General features: G+C 39.0%; 1 protein-coding gene across 6 annotated transcripts in view; it reads left to right on the forward strand.

The window, feature by feature from the left end:
* Positions 1–16,739, forward strand: part of SPHKAP (SPHK1 interactor, AKAP domain containing) — a 172,233-nt gene extending 155,494 nt beyond the window's left edge. For 3 of the 6 annotated variants that reach the window (XM_059167805.1, XM_059167807.1, XM_059167810.1), the window contains 6 exons: positions 2,298–2,483; positions 2,812–2,838; positions 4,319–4,405; positions 6,521–6,573; positions 6,664–6,848; positions 14,865–16,739. In XM_059167805.1, the coding sequence (XP_059023788.1) occupies positions 2,298–2,483; positions 2,812–2,838; positions 4,319–4,405; positions 6,521–6,573; positions 6,664–6,848; positions 14,865–15,008 (682 nt within the window). In that variant the 3' untranslated portion in view covers positions 15,009–16,739. The remainder of the gene's footprint in view (positions 1–2,297; positions 2,484–2,811; positions 2,839–4,318; positions 4,406–6,520; positions 6,574–6,663; positions 6,849–14,864) is intronic. The other 3 variants (XM_059167808.1, XM_059167806.1, XM_059167809.1) reach the window with 3 other exon arrangements.
* The last annotated feature ends 7,797 nt before the right edge of the window (positions 16,740–24,536 follow it).

Consider the following 24,536-nt stretch of genomic DNA (forward strand, 5'->3'; position numbering starts at 1 on the left):
TTGTCGCTTTAGAGATACACTCTTACTTTTTGCTTGCGTTATTAAGGTGCTTCTCTCCTATACTATTAATTTTGATGACTGTCAGTGTCAAGAGAAAAGTTGCATGAATATGTTCATATTTCTGTAGATCTGGCTTTCTGAACAAAGAGTGTTGGCACCTGGATCAAAGGACGATTGAATACTAGCCCTAAAGATAGAGACTTTTAGAGAGATACAGATTTATGTTCCTGAAGCTATTTGTTTATCATCTAGGGTGGTATAGTAGAGACCATTTCCTTCTCTCTTCAGGGAGCATTTGGATTTGTTTATAAGTGACCTCTCTCACTCTCTTTTACTTTCTGTCAGTCTGTCTCTCTCTTTCTCTCTCCTTTCTCTCCCTCCCTGGTGAAGAGATAAAATTTAAAATCATTTTTTTAAAATTTTCAGCATAACAGTATTCAATATTTTTTCCACCACCCCCAGTGCTCCATGTAATCCGTGCCCTCTATAATACCCACCACCTGGTACCCTAACCTCCCACCCCCCCCCGCCACTTCAAACCCCTCAGATCTTTTTTCAGAGTCCATAGTCTCTCATGGTTCACCTCCCCTTCCAATTTCCCCCAACTCCCTTCTCCTCTCTAACTCCCCATGTCCTCCATGCTATTTGTTATGCTCCACAAATGAGTGAAACCATATGATAATTGACTCTCTCTGCTTGACTTATTTCACTCAGCTTAATCTCTTCCAGTCCCATCCATGTTGCTACAAAAGTTGGGTATTCATCCTTTCTGAAGGAGGCATAATACTCCATAGTGTATATGGACCACACTTTCCTTATCCATTCGTCCGTTGTGGTATTTGTCTTTCTCTGTTTGGCTTATTTCACTTAACAGTATACTGCCTAGTTCCATCTATGCTGTCGCAAATGGCAAGACTGTAGTTTTTTTTTTATGACTAAGTAGTATTCCATTATATATATTTATTATATATTCTTTTTTTAAATATTTTATTTTTTTAAGTTTTTTAAATTTATTTGAGAGAAAGAGAGATCACAAGTAGACAGAGAGGTAGGCAGAGAGAGAGGGGGGAAGCAGGCCCTCTGCTGAGCAGAGAGCCCAATGTGGGGCTCGATCCCAGGACCCTGAGATCATAACCTGAGCTGAAGGCAGAGGTTTAACCCACTGAGCCACCCAGGTGCCCTTTTTTATTGTATGTTCTTTATCCACTCATCTACTGATGGACATTTAGGTTCTTTCCATATTTTGGTTATTGTTAATAGAGCTGAAATAAATCGGCGTGTGTATGTCCTTTCAAAGTATTGTTTTTGGTTGGAGGAGATAACTTCCTAAAAAAAAAAGGAATTTCTGGATCATATGAAAGAGGAGAAATAGTTGGGGCTCAACTGTTAGAAGGCCAATAAAATATAGTCCAGCCAAGGAGTAATGATGCAATGGCCATGAGTCTCAAAACTTGAGGTCTAATGTCTGGTACTAACTCTTGTTGCACCTTGGACAAATCATATAACCTCACCAGGCTTCTGCATCCTGATCTACAGGAAATCTCTGAGGTTCCTTCCAAATCTAAGTTCAAGCAATTTAGAAGGATCTAAATTAAGATAATTTCATGAGCAGAGAGACAGAAAGGTCAATGGAAATAAAAAACACAAGAAGAGGATGGGAGGGCAATCAGAATTCGTTTAAGATACGTTGATTTCAGAAGTTAATGAGACAGATTGAATATGTTCAGAAGACCAACTGAAAAGAGAGCCGCAGAAGCAGGAAGAGAGGCCCTGGCTGGAGTTCAGATTTAGAAGCTATTTCCATAGACAGGAGAGTAGATGAAATTGTTAGGGACAGACTGGAAAAGGGCAAGGATGGACATAACAGCCCTGAGAGGCATTAAAATTACCTGGCATGGTTGTTCAGAATGCAGGTTTCTTGGTCTCCTGCGAAACCAAAGATTCATAATCTGTGGAGAGGAGGCTCTGGGTCTCTTCATTAGAAACACTACTGCCACATATTTATGCTTATGTGTGCAGCCCAGGGTGCTTCAATGTGTTTTTGAAATGAATGGTGGGATTCAGTAGAATTACATAAAATGAAGGTTGGGGAAACTAATGGACAGCAATCTTGAAAAGGCAAAATGGGACCTAGGGATCAGGAGAAGGAATAACCTGGAAGAAAGACGCCATCCATCTCCAAGGATATCATGCTCCCTGTGGCAGAGACTCATGCTCAACAGAGCAGCCAGCAAGGTCTCCATGAAAAGTTCTGTCTTATGTCTCCACTCTTGGTAATGATATCTTGCCATCTACAGTGACAGTCTTGATGCCAGAGAGGTAACAGGGGCTGAAGTCTCAGCAGAAGGCAGAGCCCCGGATGAGTTCCCCAACCTTTCCGGCAGCAGTGGGGAGAGCACCGACAGCTGGTCCCAGCTTGCCAATGAGGAGGACAATCCAGATGACACCAGTAGCTTCCTGCAGCTCAGTGAGCGATCCATGAGGTACCTGCTCTTTACTTGACTTTCCCAGGGAAATAGGTCTCAACACAGATTCGAAAATACTTAATAAATGGGTCTCTACAAAGGGTCCCTAATAGAGCAAGGAGAGCTCCCGCTAATTCAGGGTACTTGCCTGTCATGATTTATGCTGAGAGGTTTCCTAATATCCAGCTATGCGTTTAATTACCTTGGCCAAAGTTAGGAGTCAGCTATATTCTTCTCTCTGCAAGCCCCAGCTAGTGCATTCAGTAACAACTGGGAAATTTTAAATGAGAGCTGCTGTTACACCTGGTGTGTTTGATACTTTCTCTCTGGTTCATTTGTATTTCAGATGCAACCCAGGCTGGGTTTACATGAGGCAAGTGTTTCCACATTGTGTTGTGTTGTTTGGCCTAATTGTTTCTCCCCTTTCTCTCCCCTGCCCCTGTGTATTGTTGACTCTGAGAAAGCAAGAGAGAAGTTAATGAAAGATCAGATTTGGAAGGACCCAAGCCCTCAAGAGACATAAACTAAACACTGTCCCTCTGTGAGGTGGAAATGAAAACAATCTCCACATTTCTACCTTATTTGATAGCGGACAAAATCTGTAGATTTTCCAGAAAGGCCAGTGGGGAAATGAGATTCAAATGCATCTGGGTGTAATGGCTCCTTGGTGGTCTTATTTCTGGCAGTTCATTGTGCTTAGACTTAGAAAAAATTCACAGTGTTACATAATTGGTCTAAAATCCCCCCAAATTAGTGGGAAATATTACAATATAGAGATAAAAAAACAAAGAATTTAAATCTCTAGACTTAGCAGAAGTTTATACAGTTAATTGCCTTCAGCACAATGTTTGAATCATCAGATTTCAATCGGTGAATATATTCAATGCCCCACATGAAGCCCAAAGCAGTTGAAGGAGTCCAGTTTGTTACTCATGGTAGTCCCCAGGGAAGACTGTCCTGTTACACAACACACCAGCACTCACCCTTTGGAAACCTGACTTGGAAGAGACATCACTGGGAGGTAGTGGGAATATGAGGAAACTCAATGGGTTTACTGAAATTGGAGGCGTTCCATTCTGCAAGTACAGACAGAGCCTAAAAATTGGCTCAAGTCTACTATGTTTCAGCAACTAAGTTCCAAGCTAGTAACTAGACCATATGTTGATTGTGTAACCTATGAAAATGATTCAGCAACCCTCCTTCTCCATGATACACAAGGTATCAGGTGCTGCTTCTCATAGATTTTATGATAAAGGAGATAATAAAACTTTGACATTGCACAACTTCATATTTGTAAATTCTGCAGTCCCACAGGAAAATAATCAGCCAGGTGCATATTCTATGGAATGTCCCTCAGAAAAATCCCTTGAATGGAAAAAGGAGAACATGTGTCTACTGGTTTATGTCAGAAGTCAAAAAGCAGACAAGTGAGCATTCTGATATCTCCCCAGCCAGCATTCTCAGAAGAATGTCAGTCTCCATGGGTATGCCAAAGAGTCTCTTGCTGACAGATAAACATCCTCACTGTGACTAGAATGAGGAAGACAAAAGTCATGCTGATTGTCACCCACTAGGTGTGGCTCACTAGGTCTGAGACCAGTGCAGAAATTCAAAAACAGTGATGATGATGATTATGATGATGATGACAATTATGATTGGCTGGAACCAAAACTGTCTTTTGTTACGTATTCCCCTAATTTGTCCAGAAATAAATATTAATTTAGGAGTCCCCCAACAATATTCTTCTGGGGACCAAAAGAAGGACTTCTTAGGAAGAAAGATAGAACGTCAGTGTTGGCCGTGTGGTCAGGTGGTGGAGACAGGCATTAATATGTAAACTTTTGCTTTGTCAGCAATGGCAACAGTAGTGCCACTAGCAGTCTTGGCACTATGGACCTGGACATTTATCAGGAAAGCATGCCATCTTCTCCCATGATTAAGTAAGTAGCCACTGAGATGCAGTGATTGTGAGACCACTACTCTAATTTCATCTGGAAATCCATTTTGATCATTCAGATTGCACCCAACCACTGAATCATCATGTCTATACTGCCGTGGGTCCATGTCACTGGAGCAAAAACTGGGGCTTAGAATAGTCCTAGCTAGCACCACTGTTTTCTGGATTTCAAATCTAACCCCTCTGATAGAATCATCCCAGAAAAAGTTGATCCATATAATCAGAAATGTTATGTCATTTTACTTAATTAGACACAGAGAAGCAAAAATCCTTTTCAATCATACCATGTCAACCAACAAAGACTATTTTTCAATAGAATATAATGTGAATGGTTTTCCTCTACTTGTAGACACCTGGGGTAATCACTACTAAATGTGTCTAATACCAAATGGTGCCACAAAGCAGATATGTCATTGCCACATAGTGACTCTGCTTCTCAAGACCTTGGTCCTTCCAAAAGACCGAGGGGAAATAAATAGCAGTTAGAGAAGTGCAACATAATAAATAACACAAAATACAGTTCAGGAAAAGAGGACAACAGGAAGTCAGGGCTACATCCAGAATTTGTGATTATTCTGGAAAAGTAAATGGATTGAAATCTATTTTTTACCATTATGACTTGGCTTATTACTATTTGGAGTTCTCTGAAATCTCAGAAAGATAAAAATGAAAGATAAGACGAAAGCTGCTCCCTGATCTACTTTCTCAGTTACTCTACCTCAGTCATTTTTGTAATCAGGTATCTTGCCTGTGAGAGTATTCCTCAGGGAGTGAAGGAATCAGTCCTTCGTTTTTCCTTACTGCCATTATTCACAAGTAGAGATGAATGTACACATGACCTTGGGTTTGTTTTGTTTCATACAAAATAATGGGGGTACATTTATTTTTATCCTTCAGGAAACATTTGCTTAGCTACTTTTTCCATCTTTCTCCAGGGTTAGAGTGTAGGACCCTATACAGGTAGATGCATTCAGGGAAAACAAAAACAGCCACTACACATATCAGCGTCCTGAAGTTCAACAATGGCAGAAACTGTTCCTACCATATGTCATTTCACTTATATCACTTGCAAGGACTCTTGGGAAATTGACAATTCTTCTAAAAATAATTCTGTATGCATGGCAGAACAGCTAAACTCTCTCTCAACATCAGGGATACAATGGAATTTACAGCCAGTAAATCTTAGCAGTAATAGAAAATATAAGAGAGAATACTCTTTCATAAAAATACACATTTTTAAGAGCTCTGTGTCCTAATTTCCAGCCCGTACAAAAATATAGGACAACCACAAGCTTCCCAAGATGGTCAACTCCTTTCAGCTGTTGGGACATATGCTCTCCTTTTGGAAGCAGTTACTGAGTCCTGCCATTACATCGAGGCTTCCTTACAAGTATTCACTGTATGAAAACACCTCAAATATCGAACATGAATGTATCTAGTGAAATACTTCAGTTATGTCTCTATAGTTCTTTATCACCTCCAACCTACTCATCCTCCTGATTAAAAAAGAAAAATTCCAATTTTAATTGAGATACTTTGTTGTACAATTTAGGTTCTGCAGCTCATTGGATGTTTTTTTCCCTTATTCCAGATCAAGATTTTTTTTCCCCTTATTCCAGATTCCCTTATTCCACATTAGAAAAAATATTAGAAAAATAGACTAAATGCAAATCATTGTGTCAGGATGACAATATATGGTCCTTTAAATGACAAGTAAAATACAGAAGAAGGATAAGTCCCCAAATAAGATCTAGTCGTCTACAAGATACTTCCTTGATTGTTCAAACCAGTGAAGGTTTCTAGAAGAGAAGTTGAGGAGAAGAGAAAGATGCAGTTCTTCGTCTCCCACAGCAATTATCCCAACTAAAACTACATAGTTTATCTGGCCCTTTTTAAGGTCCTCTGTTTATGGCAGACCCAATGATTCTATGTAACACCCACATTGATATTTCCCCAGTGGTACTTCCCTCTATGAAAATGATAAATCTAGAATGAACTTCAGAAGTTTCTAGGTCAATAAGATCCATTGCCTCATCGTCCATTTGCAGCTTACTCTTCCTAAACATTACCAACCATATACTGTTGTTTTCTCCCAAAGTGAATTAGTAGAAGAAAAGGAGACTCTTAAAGGACAGTCAGAAAACATAGAGGGTAAGCCACATTCCCATAATTTTGACACACAATTTGCCTGTGATCTCCCCATGGAAAACGTAGTAAGTCTGGGCTTGTGTCTGTGCTCAGAAGGTGCCTCTGGAGTGCCAGTGGGAGCGGCCAGCCCCCAGGGGAGCCTGCTGGTGATCAACTTTGACCTGGAGCCAGAGTGTCCTGATGCTGAACTTCGAGCCACGCTGCAGTGGATAGCTGCATCTGAACTTGGGATCCCTACCATCTACTTTAAGAAATCTCAGGAAAACAGAATCGAAAAGGTACCCCATCCTTTCGGGGTGTTGGGATGTGTTGGGATGTGAATAAGTTGTGCTTTTATTACTTATGAAATTACCAGTCAATTCATTTAAATTTAAACTGTTTGTCCTTTTCACCTAAAAATTGTGACTAGAACTAGAACTAGAACTAGAAAAATTGTGACTAGAACTTTGAAACCTTCCACCTGTATCAATATAACCATGATAACTGTTTCTTTGACTCTCAATTGGTCTCAGCTCATTGGTGACAATGAGAAAGTGAAATGAGGAGATGGGAACTTTCTCAGAGTCTGGTGTTTTATTTCTGTGTTTGTTTTTGTTTTGATGTTTCCTTGCTCTGCAACCAACCTCCTCATCCCACTCATTTAAATAGATAGATGGGAAAGGCTTGATAGATATGAGAAACTAAAGTAAGGCCATACTGATATTTAAAACAGACTGTGGCATGGTGTCAGTGGGAGGTGTGTGTAATCCCCTACTAACTAGGTTTGCATTAGACAGACTTCCTCATTGTCACTCACCACTTACCAGAAACATAAAGTCGGGGAATAGATCCCTTGCCAACCTCTAAATTAACAGCAACTATCGCTCTAACTCCCAATCTCTGTTCTAGAAAGTTAATGATTAATATTTAAGCACAAATCCACCTGCCAATGTCTTCAAGCTCAACTTCCCATAATTTAAAAGTGTGCTCCTTCTAAAGATGTTTAAATCAATAGTAATGTTGCTGTGTGAGTTTCCTATTGCTGTGTAACAAACTGCCACGAATTTTCTAGGTTAAAACAAGACCAACTAGCTATGTTGCCAGAAGCTGGGTGAACTCTATCTAATTTGCTCTCTGCTTAGGGATTCACAAGGCAGAAATCAAGATGGCAGCCTGGCTGGGAACTTGTCTGAAAACTGTGGGGAAAAACAAGCTTCCAAGCTTGTTCAGGTTGTTGTCTTAATTCAGTACCTTGTGGTTGTAGGACTGATGATCCATTTCTTTGCTGTGCCCCTACTAGAAACTTCCAGCATTCCTTGTCATATGGGCCCCTCCATGTTCTCATGCAGTCAATCTCTCTTACTTCTTCTGCCACCAACCAGAGAAAATGGTTTTTAAAAGGTTTATGCAATGAAATTAGGTTCACCGGATAGTCTCCCTCTTGATTAACACATTATTAATTAAAGAATCCCTTTTACCATGTACTTAATAAGGGCACAATTTTCTCATCCTAGTCATGATAATGAGGATTAGGGCAGAAATTTTGGGAGCTGTTTTAGGATCCTACCAATCACTGCCACAGTGCATTTTGTAATGTCTTATTGTCACAAAGTACACCCACATATACATTATACTTCTCCCTCAGTAACTCATCAATAACCCCCACTCATCAATAGCCATTGGATATTATCATCCTTTTTTAATTATCAGGTCAGGACTTAGCCACCCATGAGAGAGTCCTCAGGTAGTGATGGCTGAGCCTGATACTAGAAACTTCTCAGTAGTGTCTCTCTCAGATTAAATTGTCTTGGAGTTATGATCTGGATTTTTTTAAATATGTAATTGTGTTATAATTCTCATTGTCAAAATCTACTGGCCTGAAATGAAAAATCCTTTACTGTTGCTCATGCACATAGAAATTAGAACGGCTTCCCCATTTCTGCATCACCAGCCAATGGCATTAGCTACTGGAAAAACTCAGAAGGAGACCTAATGTATACTGCCCTCTCCCACACCAGCCTCTCTCTCCAACCAGTAACTTATATTTCTCTTCGTGTCTAAGACTTCCTACCATTCTGTACCACCTGAAACTAGATACTATCCTATACTTGTCATAGCTTTGTTGGCAAAGGCAAGGCAATGAGAGGTTCACTATCTGATAAATTCTCCTTTCACCTCACCACCTAGCCTGCCCACTGCAAAGAGTGGAGTGAAGGAACACTCTGCATTGGACTCCTCCTTCTCATCATACACAATCCTGATGGCTCTCAGCCATGGGGAGGAGAACAAGAACATTCTCAGGCAAAGTGCATCCTCAAATTCCTGGAAAAATGATAGACAGGCTTGTTTCCAATTTTATCTCCAGAGCATTATTTGGTACATTTTTGGATGGTCTTTTAATGATGTAGATTTTTATATGATCCACCATTTCAAAGAAACTATGTATAGTCTCTATGAATATGTGTCTCATAAATCCTTAGGTGAAAAGACAAATGGTGTGTCACTAACTTGATTACTAACTTGATTATGTAAATTCGGCCCTGAATTGATATTTATTTATCCTCACTACTTTTCAGTTCTCAGAGGGATACCTGCCTTTTGCTCATAGCAGTTTTTCTGAGAGAATAAATGCTCCACTGGTGTTATCAAGAAAAACACGAAGTAATGTTTTACTCATTCAATGTGTCATCAGGTCAAGGAGCATATTTCTAAGTACTGTAACATTAAGGACTAAATATTCTAATTTTTTTCTGAGTCAGTTAAAGTTCTCTACATAGGGTGTCTTCTCCATAAATGGGCATTATTTGTTATCTGAGACGAAACTGGTCAAATAAAGCAAACCCATAAGCAACATGCTGACATCCTTTCTTTTATCAATGCTGTATCTGGAAATCTCTTTAAGTAGTTATTCAAGTGTGGAAGAGAGATTGTGGCCTCCCATGAGGCTGTGTCATATGTAAAGACAGCAATGTTTCACATGCTCCTTCTCAGTTTGGAAAGGATTAAAGAAGCATCTCTTTTAAGTTTGGAAATGTCATTTTCCCACCACCACTCAAGTATTAAACATCACTCACAGATCTATGCCCTGAGTCCCCGTTTGTGTGAATTCTGGATTTTTAAGATATATCAATTTTGTTAACAATTTTCACACTAGGGGTTCCATGCTCATCAACCCACCTGCCTTCTGACAATAGAAACATGATCTAAAGGGGAGAGGGTATCATGAGTAAATAGTGAAGCAGTTTATCTTTCCCACCACTGACCTAGGAGTTGAAGGGCACTTAATTAAAGTCAGCTTATAATGAATTTCAGTCCCATTTCAACTCAAAAGGCAAATTCCAAACAGTTTTAGTGCCTAATATAGTGTCACTCTTTTCTGGTAAAATGACTTTCATTTTAAAGCTTTCTCTTTAATGGTGGTTTTTTTGTTTTGTTTTGTTTTGTTTTGTTTTTACTCATTAAAATGTTATGTTCACTTGAAAGTCATACACTCAGAACACTCATCAAGTGTTTCTCAAGCATGTACAACACACCAGGCACTCTTCTAGGTCCCAGGAATATAGGAAACAAAAGAGACAAACTTCCGACTCATGGAGTTTCATTCTACTTCAGGAGGGACCCAGAGTAGGGTGAATATAAACTAGGAGAAACTCAGATTCTAAAGAGAAATCTTGAAATGTGATGGAAACTTATTTTAGAAATGGGAGATGATAAACACATGGAAAATGGGATTTATCACACCTCCACTATGAGCCAAACGCACAGAATTACCTGGGACAATTGTTTACAATTCATATGCCTAGACCCTTCCTTTTTCCTGATCACTTCCAATGGGGCCCAGAAATACACATTTTTTAACAACTTCCCTCAAGTGAAGTCATTTTGATGAGTACTAAAGTTTGAGACCTCCTCCCATAAGAAATATCCTGAAAGAGTGGCAGAATTTGATGTACAATTAAAGCATTTAGTATTTAGTATTAGTATTAGTATTATATGTAGCATTTAGTATTAGTATTTAAGTATATAGTATTCAGTATTCTAAATTCCAGGGCAAAAATTGCTAAGAATCCTAATGCCTGATGATCTAAAACAGTTTGTAAATATCATTCACAATGGCTGACAGTAGATGCAACTGATGAATCACTAAATTCTACCCCTGAAACTAATAATGCGTGTATGTTAACTAAATTGAATTTAAATTAAGAATTTAAAAAAAAAAATTTGGTCTACTTCAAGTGAACAAAATCATGAAAATATTTTTTTTTAAGTAACATAAATTGGCCAATTATTCTGTCTTTTGGATACAAGGTATCATTGCCCTCTAGCTCCCTTTCTAAATCTAATGAGCTTCTGTGAGCTGGAATGGCCTGATGACTGGCTTCACTGTAAATCAGTGCCTTTCTCATATTTATGCATTTGAGAATTACTTCCTTTTCTAGGAGGCAATACAAAGAGGAGAGGAAAGAGAGGAAACAGTTGTATGCATACCTCTCCAAGAAAGTAAGGATCTGAAGAGATGTGACCTCACTGCTAATTTCTCCTTCCATTCTACATGAAAAGTGGTGGAAGGACAATAAGAAAAAAAAGGAAGGAAAAATACACTGTCTTAACTTAGACAACCTTAACAAAATATCATAGACTGAGTTGCTTATACAAGACATTTACTGCTCACAGTTCTGCAAGCTGTGAATTACAAGATCAAGATACAAGCAGATTCCATTCCTGGTGAGAGCCCTCTCCTTCCCTCTGTCGTCATACGGTAGAAAGAAAGACAGAGCTCTGGTATCTCTTCTTTTTCTTAGAAGGTCATAAATCTTATCACAGGAGCCCCATCCTCATGACCTCATCTAAACCTAATTATCACCCAAAGGCCCCACCTTGCAATACCATCACATTGGGATTTGGAATTTCAATACATGAATTTGGTGGAGAACACTGACATTAAGTGCATAATAGATAGTAAATCTCCTCATTTATAAACATAAGAAATTGTCTTGAATTGAACCCTTTAGTCAAGGTTCTCAAATTCAGTGTGCACCAGAATCACCTGGGAAGATTTATAGGCCCAGATGCTCTGACCAATTAAATCAGAATCTCCTCTTGGTATGAAGCCCAGGCATTGGAATTTACTAAAGGTCTCTGGTGATTCCAGGGTACAGCCAACACTGATAATCACAGCTCTACAGGCTATAATTGCAGGAGCAGTATAAAACCAACTCACTTGTGCTTAATAAAATGGAATTCTGCCCTGGAGCAAAAGAAGATAGTTACTTTCAGAAATCCAAGCTGTTTTTTAAAACTCTCATAGCTTGCAAACAACTCCCATAGATTCTAACATAGGACTTTTGTAAACAATTTATCTAATTTAGTAAATGTGTCTGTGAATATAAAAGTCCTCTACCATGTGACACTCCTCTTCAAATGAGTCTGTCAATGATGTACCATCACAGGATGTAAATCTTCTGGCTTCCTAAGACAAAATATTTGCTCAAGGAAATGCCAATTATTATCTATAGAAAGGGAACCTAATTATTATTGACTATGAAATGGCAGGAAGTGAAAATATTTGATTTTTAATTTTCAATGCGTTGGAATAAAAAACCTCAGATCCTTGACATACTGAAGCTGATTCTAAAATTACCAGAGCAAACACATGGTCAGGCAAAATGAAAGATCTAGGGCCAGCTGCTAAATTGAATATGGTTTGGAAGCCTATAGTAACAAGCTGGGAGTGTCTTTCTTGGCTTCTCTTCACAACCTTAGCCTCAATTTTTATTTAGAAATTTGTTGTAGTCAAGGAAGAAAAGAAAGTGTAAGACCTTCTTGCTCATCAGACCCACAGATGTTTCAAGGTCTTAATGTCTGAGATTAAGTCATCACAGCCTCGGAGTAGGCTATATTTAGTGGGGCTGGATCATTTTTAAAAGCTGCTTTATCGGGATATCAGACTGAATTTAGAAATCATGAGACAGATCCTAGCCTATTACCATTTCACAAACTACTGGAAGATGGCTACCTGGTGGGGCATTTTGACAACTTTTGGTCAGTCAACATCATCCTGAGGTCATCCCCACAGTGGGAGATCCTCTTTCAGCAAGTCCTAAATAAATGGAAAGATGCTTGTAATTGAGCTTCTAAAGAGGTCTAGACTGAGAGCCTTCTGGGAAACGCTTAGCAAATATTGACATCTGCCCCAGAGTTTTTATTGTCTTTTAGAGAAATGACTCAGAGATAAAAGTTGGGAACAAAATGATAGCCCAGAAAGCCAGAGTTTACATGAAAAAAAAAAAAAAAAAAAAAAAAGGAACTGAGGCTAATTTTATATTTCTGTGTATTTTATGTTGACTGCATCTTTGTAAGACATGTTAAGGAAGAAGAGACAACCTCCAGGGATGGGCCTGGCCTAAGGTTATTTATGACCCTGAAATCGTGAAGAGAGGTCACCAACCTATGAACCTCTCACAATGAGACCTCAGAAACTTGATGTTCAAGCCTTGTAGGTAACACCTACTTTCTAGACTTCCAAAAGAGCTGGAAAAGTCTGATTTGTCAAATCATGCAAAGACATCCTATACTTTCTCTCTTTTTTCTCTGATGCTTCATGTTTTTATCATGTGTCTGACAGAAAACCTGCCTCAGATCATTCATACATGACAAGATATAAGTAATAGCTCACAAAGTTATTTTTATGCATCTCCATAAATTACTAATAGTTGCTAGGAAATTTCCCCTATCTGAAGGTATTTGTCTTTTTTGCAAAGCCTTAACACAAAACATTAAGCTCTCTAAAATTTCAAGAATCTGATAGACAAGAAGCTACGCAAAAGTTGCAAAGTCCCACACAACTAGTAATCTGAAATTCTATCACTGAGAGCAAGGAAGCTGAATGAAGCTAACATTCCATTGCTGTTCTAGTAAATAGTGAAGAAAGGTCCTGGCTATACATGACACTGTCAGTCACAATGCAATAAGACAGATGCCCCATGACCAACTTTTACTGTGCTTGTTGCCCACAGCCATTTTCCCAGTCTAGGCTCTGTTCAGCTTCAGCCTACAACCACTTTTGTGGAGCAGACTATCAATAGAAAATGACTGACTAAACAGCCTCAAGATATGCATATTTAAGTTACATATGTGTAAATTAAAACTTAAGAATGAATACTTAGATGAGGTTAATCCTCAATGGTTCTGGATGCCATCCCATATTTCAAATAGTCTTCTTGCTCATTTTAAATGTATTTGAGTCACATTTGATCATTTGTTCCTTCTCTCATTTGGCCAATTTTATTGAACACCTATCAGGTACAGGCACAAGATAGTAAGATAGGGCTTAGGTATTGTCCTCAAGGGACATTATAATTCCCCTGGGGAATTATTGTCTATAACCTGTTTGCTATTGACCTCCTATCTGTTTCTTTTTTTACATCACCCCATGGGCTCACGCCCATGAGTTCATCTCTCAAGACCTCAATTTTTCATCTGTCAATGCCTGCTTCACAGTGTTGTTGACAGAATTAAATGAGATTATATGCACAAATGTACTCCCACAGGTTTTGGCCCTTAGTAATTGTCACTTTTCTTTAAAAGTGTCTGCCTAAGAAGTATGGAGAGGTCTTCACTTTGGGCTTCATCTCACAGTGTCATGAAACGAACAATCTACAGTAATTTCCCATCTTCCAACACTTCAGCTCACAATTCACCTTCAGCCAAAAACATTATCTCTAAATTGTGGTACCAGTTGAAGCTGGTACCAATACCTGGGACAAATCTAGGGTGTTTCTTCAATCTTTCCTTTTCCTTTTATAATGGAAAGTCAATGTCTCTTGAAATGTGACTGGGAAAGAGATTTTTCAAGATGGAGGAAGGAGCCAGTAAGTGACTGCACTCTAAAGTTTATCATTTGATTTATTTACCCTAAACGTATACATCCAATGAGAGATCATTTGAGACAGGTAGAAAGTCCTGGGAGCTATGCTGTACAGTCCTGTCAGAGAGAGTCCAACCCAGAGAAAAGCAGACCTGAGGAAACTCTTGAAATATCTAAAAGACAGACTCTTGAAAGAAGAATTCTATCTAATCTCTGGCAATCAATGGATGACAACTGCTCTGAAGGAGAAAATTCCAGCTCACTTGAAAGAACTTTCTAACAATCTGAATTGTCTAAAAAGAAAATAGACTGTCCTGGAAAATAGTTCCCTGTCACTAGAGATTAAAAATAAAGCCTTGAGAGCTTTTGGCTTTGGAAGAATGATTGCATGAGATGACTTTGAAGCTCATTTGTGATACCGGAGTCCTAATTCTGTGCTTTATTTTAGTTTTTAGATGTCGTGCGGCTGGTTCAGCAGAAGTCCTGGAAAGTGGGAGATATCTTTCACGCAGTTGTTCAGTATTGCAAAGTGCATGAAGAGCAGAAGGAAGGGACCCCAAGTCTCTTTGACTGGCTCTTGGAACTGGGATAAGACAGCTATGCCCTTAGAGTATCCCTTTCCTTTATTCCAGCTTAGATTACAGTGGTTTGCTCTAAATGCTCTAAACTTTCTCAAAACATCCATCACATTGGCAGAGCTATAAAAAATCTGCTATTCAAGTCTATGGCACATAGAATAAATCTGAGGAAAAGCAATAGGTCTGTACAAATCAATACAACCTATGAACGAGTTCAAAAGAGCTTGTATTAGAATGGCTGGAAAAACAAAAATTTTAATGGGCCCTAAACTAAAAGCTTACAACTAGGCCCAAAATCCAGGAAAGCTGTTCTTAAATATTTTTAATAATATAAAATGGTGTGTAATGTCTCCAGCTATGTGATTCAACTGGAAGTCAAGTCACTAGTCAATATAATTTTGTAAACTATGATGTAACCTTTATTTTACTTTTTCAAGCTGATAATGGGGCTCTCAGCCCAGATCAACACTTAAAATATGGGTGAGAAATTTCCAGAATTTTGATACAAGGGATTTTCACCATCAGACCAGTATCAGTGGATATTAACAGAAATGCAAGAGTATAATTGACGTCCTCTACTGAGGTGATTTCATTTTTTCACTGCAACTCACTGATAAATGCTCAGCACCTCCCCAGCAATATCTGTGTTTCCAGCTAACCAGAAAACTCTTGGTTTTCAGTCGAGAGAGAGAAAGACTGAAGGTTGTCTTGTTTCCATCTCTGTATTACTTGCATAACATGTTCACAGAATTCTCACCATAAGAAAAAACTTTCTTACAAAAAAAAAAAAAAAAAAAAAGTCTTTTGAGATAAAATCTGCTTGTGTGTTAAATTATATAAGATATAAACTTTCATTTTATTTTTATTGTAAATTATGAAGAGATTATCTTAAATAATATATTGAGTTATCTTAGAGGTTCATAAAATATGAGGGGATTATAGTCTTAAGTGTCATATCTTGACATACAAGATCAGTATTTTTATTATAAATGTGTTGGTTCTAGTATGGTAGACCTTACCTGGATGACATTTTTGATGACAGACACCGGATTTGACATAACCCGTTAGATTGATACACTCTTCCTGATTCAAAGATATTGACATTTAATTAGGGAAGAAAACCTTATCATATTTAATTTGTTTAAATAACAGGGATTTACTCTTCTGAAAAATAAAAAGTATCTAACTTCTCTTCTCCCTTCAACTAAATGAGATACCCTGGCTTTTATTTTCTTGACCAAAAAAGGTATTCACTAAGATTCCCTGAAATACCATGCTTTTATTCTATTTTTTTTTTAATTGTGAAGTAATTTTAAATGTGAAAAAGGCCCCATGCCGTCAATGCTGGCCTTAGGTGTCATCCACATCTTGAACTGTCAAGAAAGCTTCCTTGTAAGCCTTACTTCCCTCTTCACCACATACTGAGGAATCCTCCTCAGTACTCACTAGACACTTATTATGTTACTCGTCCAAATTTAGGATATGTGTTTAATTTGTCACATTAACAAGATGTCAAATTTTAAAACATATCCATTATCTCAAGCTGAAAGTTCTTTGTGCTACTAAATGGAAAATGATCTATTTATTTTTAAACAATCCCAGAATATTGTGTGTAGATGCTTATTGTGCTCAAATGAATGTTTACCTATCCTAAAAAGCACAAATACTGGATTGTAACCGTGTGATAAAGTTATAACATGTTGTACCTAATGTTGCAAACTAATCAATAAATTTTTGTTCCCGCATTGTCGATCCTTTTTTTTTTTCTCCCAAAGTCATAAGTGCCTCATAGAACACAAGAGCCACAGTACGATCGGATGAAGGAAGATTATCTTTTAGACAAGGTTTACTGTTACACTTTCAACTTTCAAATAAGCCAATGTTCTTTGACTAAATTAGTTGGCATCAGTGATATTCATGTAAATTAGCATTTCTCAACCTTGGCACAATTGACATTTGGGACTAAATAGGGGGTTGTACTGCGACTTCTAGAATATTAGCGGCACCCCTAGCCCTTATCCAGTAGATGCCAGTAACCACTTCCTCCTGTCATCACAACAAAAGATGGGTCTCCCAACATTGCCAAACATCCCGTGGGTGAACAGATTCACCACCAGTTAGGGGCTGCTCGTATACATACATGCACGGAAGGAGCAGAGTCTGAGGCTCCAGAAGGTGTTAGGGTAAAGGAAGGAGAGCCTCTAGTCTCTAGTCTAGGGAATCCCAGTAGGAAACTAACAACCAGGCATTCTGCTCTCGCCTTCCCACGGCCCATGAGCTGTGGCTTTTACAGCAAGTCTGGGGAATGGTAAGTGCTAGGGAAGAAAATAAAGCAAGGAAGGGGCTTAAGGGAGTACTACTATTATTTATTATTATTATTATAATAATAGGCAAACAGGGCTTGGACAAAAACTGACCTAGACTCCAGTAGACTAGAGGTAAAATTGTCAGGCTTAGAGGTAAATGGATCAGTGTTCTTTGAATTCAGGAAATAGATTGGTAGAATTTGTGCAAATAAAGCTCTGAGACTTCTGAGCACTTTTTATTATTCACTAATAAGAAGGCATAAATCTGCCATGTAAAGGATTGTCCAGTCAACCACAGGGTAATGTCGAATGAAATAAGCCCTGGACATTGGCAAAGAGGGATTTTATTTGACAGGATTATAATAAGAAGGAGAAAGGGGTTGTTGCAATGGTCACAGAGGTAATGGTAACAGAGTGCTCCCACTGGGATACCTGCCAGTATCTCAGGGCCAAGCAAAGAGTGTTTTATTTTACTGTGAGAATAAACAAAAAAGATGGACCAGCAGAGCTGGTGGAAGCAGCAGGGTGGCAGGGAGGAACAGTAGGGGAGAGCCCCTTGCATCCTGAGCTCAATCTGTTTTTAGGAGGGGCTTCTTCCTTTTTTTTTTTTTTTATTGATTGGTTTGATAGAAAGAGAGATTGAGAGGGATGGGTGGAGGTAGTAGCAGAGAGAGTCTTCAGCAGACTTTGTGCTGAGTGTGAATCTGACGAGGGCTCGATCTCACAACCCTGAGATCATGACCCTGAAATCATGACCTCAGCTGAAACCAGTATTTGATCGCTTAACCAACTGAGCCACCCATGCACCCCCCCAGGAGGGGCTGCTTAAACAGGGTTGTAGGCTGGAGCAGGCTGAGGACAGGTCAACATTCAGGGGCCTGGAGAAAGTACAGAAGCACCTGAATTTGGGTGAACTGAATTTGTGAACAAGCCCCTTGCTCCCGTTGATCCGTGGGTGTGAGCCATTCAGCTAATCATTTATGAGGCAAAGAAGGGGAATTTGGGGGGTCCCTATCTGAGGCAAATAAGGGGGACATCCAGGGGTCCAAGTTTCAGAGCTTAGCTCTTAGGAACCATCCAGAGGCAAGATCCGAAAACGAGCCTCTTTTCGGGACCTACAGGGTTTGAGCAAACCAGGCTTCCTGACACCCTTCCCACCCCTGGCTTCTAGGGTAGTAAGTGGAATTCCTGCATCTGGGCATTGATAATAGTGACCACTGTAAGCTCCTTGAGGGCAGAGCCACCATTGACTCCATGGCTCCCACCCTAGTTCCCACACAAAGCCTCGCCCACTGGGAAAGCTAGTAGGCTGTAACTTCGGCTTCCAACTAACGATATTTACACTACTTCCAGAAACACAATTCTACCAAAATCTTCTTCTTAGCTTACCAGAGACTGCTACCTGCTCTAATAAGCTTCTTGAGATTTTTTTTTTTTAATGAAATTGCTTTTGGATGTAAGCAAGTGAAACTTTCTATTAAAAACCACCTTTTATTTTAGTTGCATAAGAACATTTGATCGCAGAATTGAGAATGTATTCATGGCATTGGGATACATTTAAATTATATTCAGGACATTATCAGCAGGACTTTGAGTCCAGTTGAATATAGACACCTTTGAATACAGTGGACAGGGCAAAAAGCATCTGAGTTTCCCTCCCATCAGCAATAACTGTGCTCGAGAAAAGCCAACAAAATGCAGTCCACTGCTATTGCTGCAAAAATCCTTCAACCATCTAAACTTTCCATTTCCTGTAATAGTTCCCTTAAAATGCTCCTCCCCATTAAAGCCCCATATCCAGTTTCATATGCTTCTTTTCAGTTTTTACATCTCCTTCCTGTTTCCTCCCCATCTGTCCTTCAGAGATGGCCTTTTGCTAAATTCTTATCAACAGTCATTTATTTGCCTTTGGAAGGTTCTCACTGCTTTGTTGAACTCTGTCCCATTTACTGCTTCAGTCTCTGCTGTGCCTGTTTCTGGCCAGGATGTGGCAGGGACTCCAGATTCTACCACGATGCTCGAAGCACCACAGAACCCAAGTGCAGAGATGGTTTTCTGGCAGATTGTGTGGTCCCAGGGCTGAACACCTGGCCCAAGACATTTTTTTTTTTAATTCTTTTTATAGAAGTGGAGTTGACATACAAGGTTGTATTAGTTTTGGGTGCACTACATAGCGATTTGACAACTCTGTCCATTACTCAATGCCCCCTACAATGAGTACAGCTTCCATTGGTCATTCTACAGTGTTATTACACTATTTCTGACTACTCCCTATTCTGTAGTTCTCATCCTCATGATTTAGTTAGTTTAGAACTCGCAGTATGTACCTCATAATTCCCTTCACCTATTCTGCCCATTCCTCCCTTTGGCAACCACCAGTTTGTTTTCTGTATTTATCAACCTGTTTCTGCTTAGGGCTTTTTGTTTGGTTTGGTTTTAGTTCCACACATATAAGTGAACTCATATGGTATTTGTCATTCTCAGGCTGTCTTAGTTCACTCAGCATGGTTCCCTCTTGGTCCATCCATGCTGCCACAAATGGCACAATCACGTTCTTTTCAATGACTGAGTAATATTCCATTATCACAATCTCTTCCACCAATGCACCATTATCTCTTTACCCATTCGTCTATCAATGAATACTTAGATGGCTTTTCCATATCTTGGCTATTAGAAGTAATGCTCCTGCAATAAACACAGAGGTGCATTATCTTCTAGAATTAGTGATTTCATTTTCTTTATATAAATGCCCAAGAGTGGAATTCCTGTATCATGTGGTATTGCTATTGTTAATTTTTTGAGGACTGTCCAGACTTTTCTATAGTGACTGTGCCAATTTACATTCCCACCAACAGTGGGTGAGGTTTCCCTTTTCTCTACATCCTTGTCAACACCAGTTATTTCTTCTTGTTGTTGTTGTTGTTTTCTATTAGTCTGACCCAAATCTTTATAAACACAAAACACACCCCTCTTTTGCCACATCACAAACAACAGCATGCAACACAGATAAGGTAGGAGAGTTTTGCTTCTTAGGAAAACAATGAATTGCCATTTGTTGAAATCAAATGATAGTGGTTAAAACCAGAACAGTTTCTAGTTTGGAGTGTACTGGATTCTTCAGGGCCATGTTTGCCATGTGTGAAGGGTCCTCTGACCTACTCTTTCAAGCAACAAGCCAATTATCTTAAGGTTAGCAATATGATTTATAGTGATAAAGGCAGTAGGCCTCATGTCAGCCTTTTACCAAAGCCTTAAAAATCTCTAGTAAAGACTTCTTCAATTAGATCAGTGTCTCCTTCTTCCTTCATTCAACATCTGGATCATCTTTTAAAATGTAAGTACAAGGATCTATAGACAAAGCTGTCATTTCCAGGCTCAGGTACGTGTGCCCCCCAGCCCCTAAACATTTTCTTTATTCTGAAACATTTTGATTTGTTATTAATGTAACAGATAAAAGTATGCAGATAGGGGTGCCTGGGTGGCTCAGTGGGTTAAGCCTCTGCCTTCGGCTCAGGTCACGATCTCAGGGTCCTGGGATCGAATCCTGCATCTGGCTCTCTGCTTGGCAGGGAGCCTGCTTCCTCCTCTTTCTCTCTCTGCCTGCCTCTCTGCCTACTTGTGATCTCTGTCAAATAAATAAAATCTTTAAAAAAAAAAAGTATGCAGATAATATGATATACAAAATCACTTCCAGCTGCAACCTTCTACACATTGCAGTTTCACAGAGAGAATGGAAAAGGTGGTATTCCCAGGAGGAGCAAAGGGGTTCTTCTATGGAATTCTGTGTCTCAAGAATATAAAGATTTGAACAGGCCTCTTATTAAACATCAAGCAGCAGGTTGTCCCTTGGTTTCCTCGATGTTTGGGGCAAGATGCAGAGAAATCAGATTTGAGCAATTTTGGATAAAGAGGTGAGAGTACTCAGAAAGACAAAGGAAAATGTAGTTACAATTCTGAGCATTGGTATAGGCTATTTCGAAAATCTAAGGAAAACTCCACGTATGTAAAATTCTGGGATTACCTGTATGGTTTCAGGAGGATTATCTATGCCATTTTTCAGAATCCTGCTCTAGATTCTACAGTCTCTAAAACTCTACAACACATACGCTATCACCTTCCAGATCCTTCCTCTAGAATCTGATCTATTGTAGTACAGTATCCATTTGTTTAAAGAAAACCCCCTCTGGGAGCTCAAGGATTTGTGAGGAAACCATGTCAAAACAGTCAGATTCTAACTAAAAAGAATACTATTTTTATTAATTATTTTTATTAACATATAATGTATTATTTGCCCCCCAGGGGTACAGGTCTGTGAATCACCAGCTTACACATTTCACAGCACTCACCATAGCACATCCCTCCTCAATGTCCATAACCCAACCCCCCCCTCCATACAAAAGAATACTATTTTAAAGGTATTTTTTTGTGTGGAATATGTCCTAGTCAAGGAAGGAAGGAAGGAGAAGAAGGAAGGAAGGAGGAAGAAAGGAAGGAGGAAGGAAGGGAGGGAAGAGAGGCAAATGAATGAAGGAGGGGGAGAAAGAAAGAAGTGAAGGAGGAAAGAAACCTATGTAACTCTTTTTTTTTTTTTTAAGATTTTATTTATTTATTTGACAGAGAGAGACACAGTGAGAGAGGGAAAACAGGCAGAGAGAGTGGGAGAGGGAGAAGCAGGCTTCCCGCTGAGCAGAGAGCCCGATGTGGGGCTTGATCCCAAGACCCTGGGATCATGACCTGAACCAAATGCAACGCTTAATGACTAAACCACCCAGGTGCCCCGCCTTGTCACTCTTCAAGGACTATGTAATACTTTTAAAGTAAGAAAATTCTAACTCTAGCAGAAGTATGGAGTTGAGTTTATATAACACATGTCATGGCTAATGCATGACAAGATAAATGTCCACATTTGCTGCTTTACGCTTCATTCGAAGTCTTGGGTCCCCTTCATGACTCCTTAATTTTTGAGAACTCTCCAGACTATTTTCTATCGCGACTGCACTGATTTACATCCCACCAACAGTGTGTGAGGCTTCCCTTTTCTCCACATACTTGTAAACACTGGTTATTTCTTTTTTTTTTTTTTTTTTTTTTTAGTACAAGTCTGACCCAATTCTTTATAAACACGAAACAGGTTTCCGTGCAACAACAAGACCTTCTTCTAGTTCCTTTTCAATGGCCAGGGGATGAGGTTCTGATGTCCGTCTCCCAATCAAACCACATGCATTTTTTCCTTTGTCAAAATTTGCTGAAAACAAAGATAACCATTCAAACCATCTGCCAGTCCAAGCAGATTAAATGTATTATTTTTAATTTAAAATGTACCCAGAAAAGGAACATCATTCAGCCACAAATAGAAGGAAATCTTACCATTTGCAACAACATGGTAGAAACTTGACTTGTATTAAGTGAAATAGATAAGGGAAAGACAAATACTGTATGATCTCACTTGTATTTGGACTCTTAAAAAAAAAAAAAAAAAAGCTAATAGGTGTCTGGGTTGCTCAGTCGGTTAAGCATCCAACTTGATTTCAGCTCAGGTCATGACTCAGGGTCCTGGGATTGAGACCCAAGTTGGGCTCTGCACTCAGTATGGAATCTTCTTGAGATTCTCTCTCCCGCTTTCCTTCTGCCCCTTCCCTGTTCTCTCTTTTTCTCTCATATAGACCTTTAAAAAAAAATAAGATGACAGGGGGGAAAAAAAAGATCAGATTAGTGGTTACCAGATAGGGAAGTTGAAAGGAGGGGGTTACTGGAGGAAGGGGGCCAAAAGGTTCATAATTCCAGTTATGAGATAAATAAGTACTGGAGAAGGAATCTCCAGCGTGACAACCATAGCTAACGCTGCTGTAGGATATCCAGGAAGGTTGTTGAGAAAGTAGATGCCAAGAGTTTGCATCAAAAGGAAAAACATCCCCCCCCTTTTTTGTATCTAAGATGATGGATGATAACTAAGCTTATGTGATAATCATTTCACAATATATGTAATTTGAATCATTATGTTCTACACCTTAAGCTTATACTGTTGTTAGTCAACCATCACTTAATAAAACTGGGGGAGAGGACAGAGATCACTGAAAGAAATGCACCAATAACAATGGTTAAGAATAATATAATGAAAAAGAAGAAATCTCTAGAGATATACCTTAATGAGGAAGAATAAGAATTATATATAATTAACAGAATAATTGTTTCTACATAAATACCTTGTCTAGGCATGAACACTTGAAAAGAAATTGCACTTGCATAGCTTTACTAATAATTTGCATAATGTAATTAGCTAAAAAATAGTGGAGACAGCAAATGACTTTTGTAGTAAGTTATTAATTGTAAGTATAATAAACAACAATAAAAGTGTATGTTGTAATTAAAAATAACAACAATGGTTAAGTAGTAAATTTCATATTATTTCTTTTTACCATAAAAAAGCCATTCAAAAAGGCACCAATTACATCAGAGTTGCCATAGATACCTCTGAAGAAATAGGAAGCTATAGGTTCTTATGCCCTTAACAATGTGTGACTGTCCGAGTAAGCATTTCTTGACAGTTCAGTAACCATTTTATAGAAAAGAAAGTCAAGAAAAGGAGTTCAGTAGAATGCCTGGTATTCTGATAGGCATTCTTATTTAGCCTTTTCGTTTCTTGAATGTTTATGAGGCCAGGCATGACAAGCACTGTTTAAGATGACCCAGGAAAATGTGATAGAGAACAGACCATGTGCTTGGCATTTTAGAATTTCCATTCTAGTGAGGGATACAGACGATAAACCATAACAAAAGCACAATATAGGAAATAAGTTTAATTGAGCATAGAGCAGTAGTGAATAGTACTGGGGGTGGGGGAAAGCAGGGTGAGATGAAAGAGGGCAGGGCAGTGTTCATTGGGATCATGGTTAACCCCAAGTAGTTCCAAGTTCCTTTCTAGGTAAATCTGACAGTTTTTGAGGAAGTCAAAAATTTGTCACTTGAATTGGCCCCAACCACTTATTAGTCAATATAAACATGTGATTTGGGGTCCTAAGGTAGAAGGCATCTGCAATGCCAGCTACTGTCTACACATCCAAAACTGAGAGAGCGGCACTGGCTTGTTACCATGGCAACATTGACACGTGCCTCCAGCGAGCAATGGTGGGAATAGAGTTGAAGAGTTAACTATTCCAAAGAGCAGACTGTGCAGGAAGCCAATGTACTCCAGTTCTTTGGCAGTTTTTCCTCTCACTCCCATGTCTCTCAGGCTAT

This window comes from Mustela lutreola, chromosome 3, assembly GCF_030435805.1.
Source record: "Mustela lutreola isolate mMusLut2 chromosome 3, mMusLut2.pri, whole genome shotgun sequence".
In the NCBI taxonomy this organism is placed as follows: Eukaryota; Metazoa; Chordata; class Mammalia; order Carnivora; family Mustelidae; genus Mustela; species Mustela lutreola.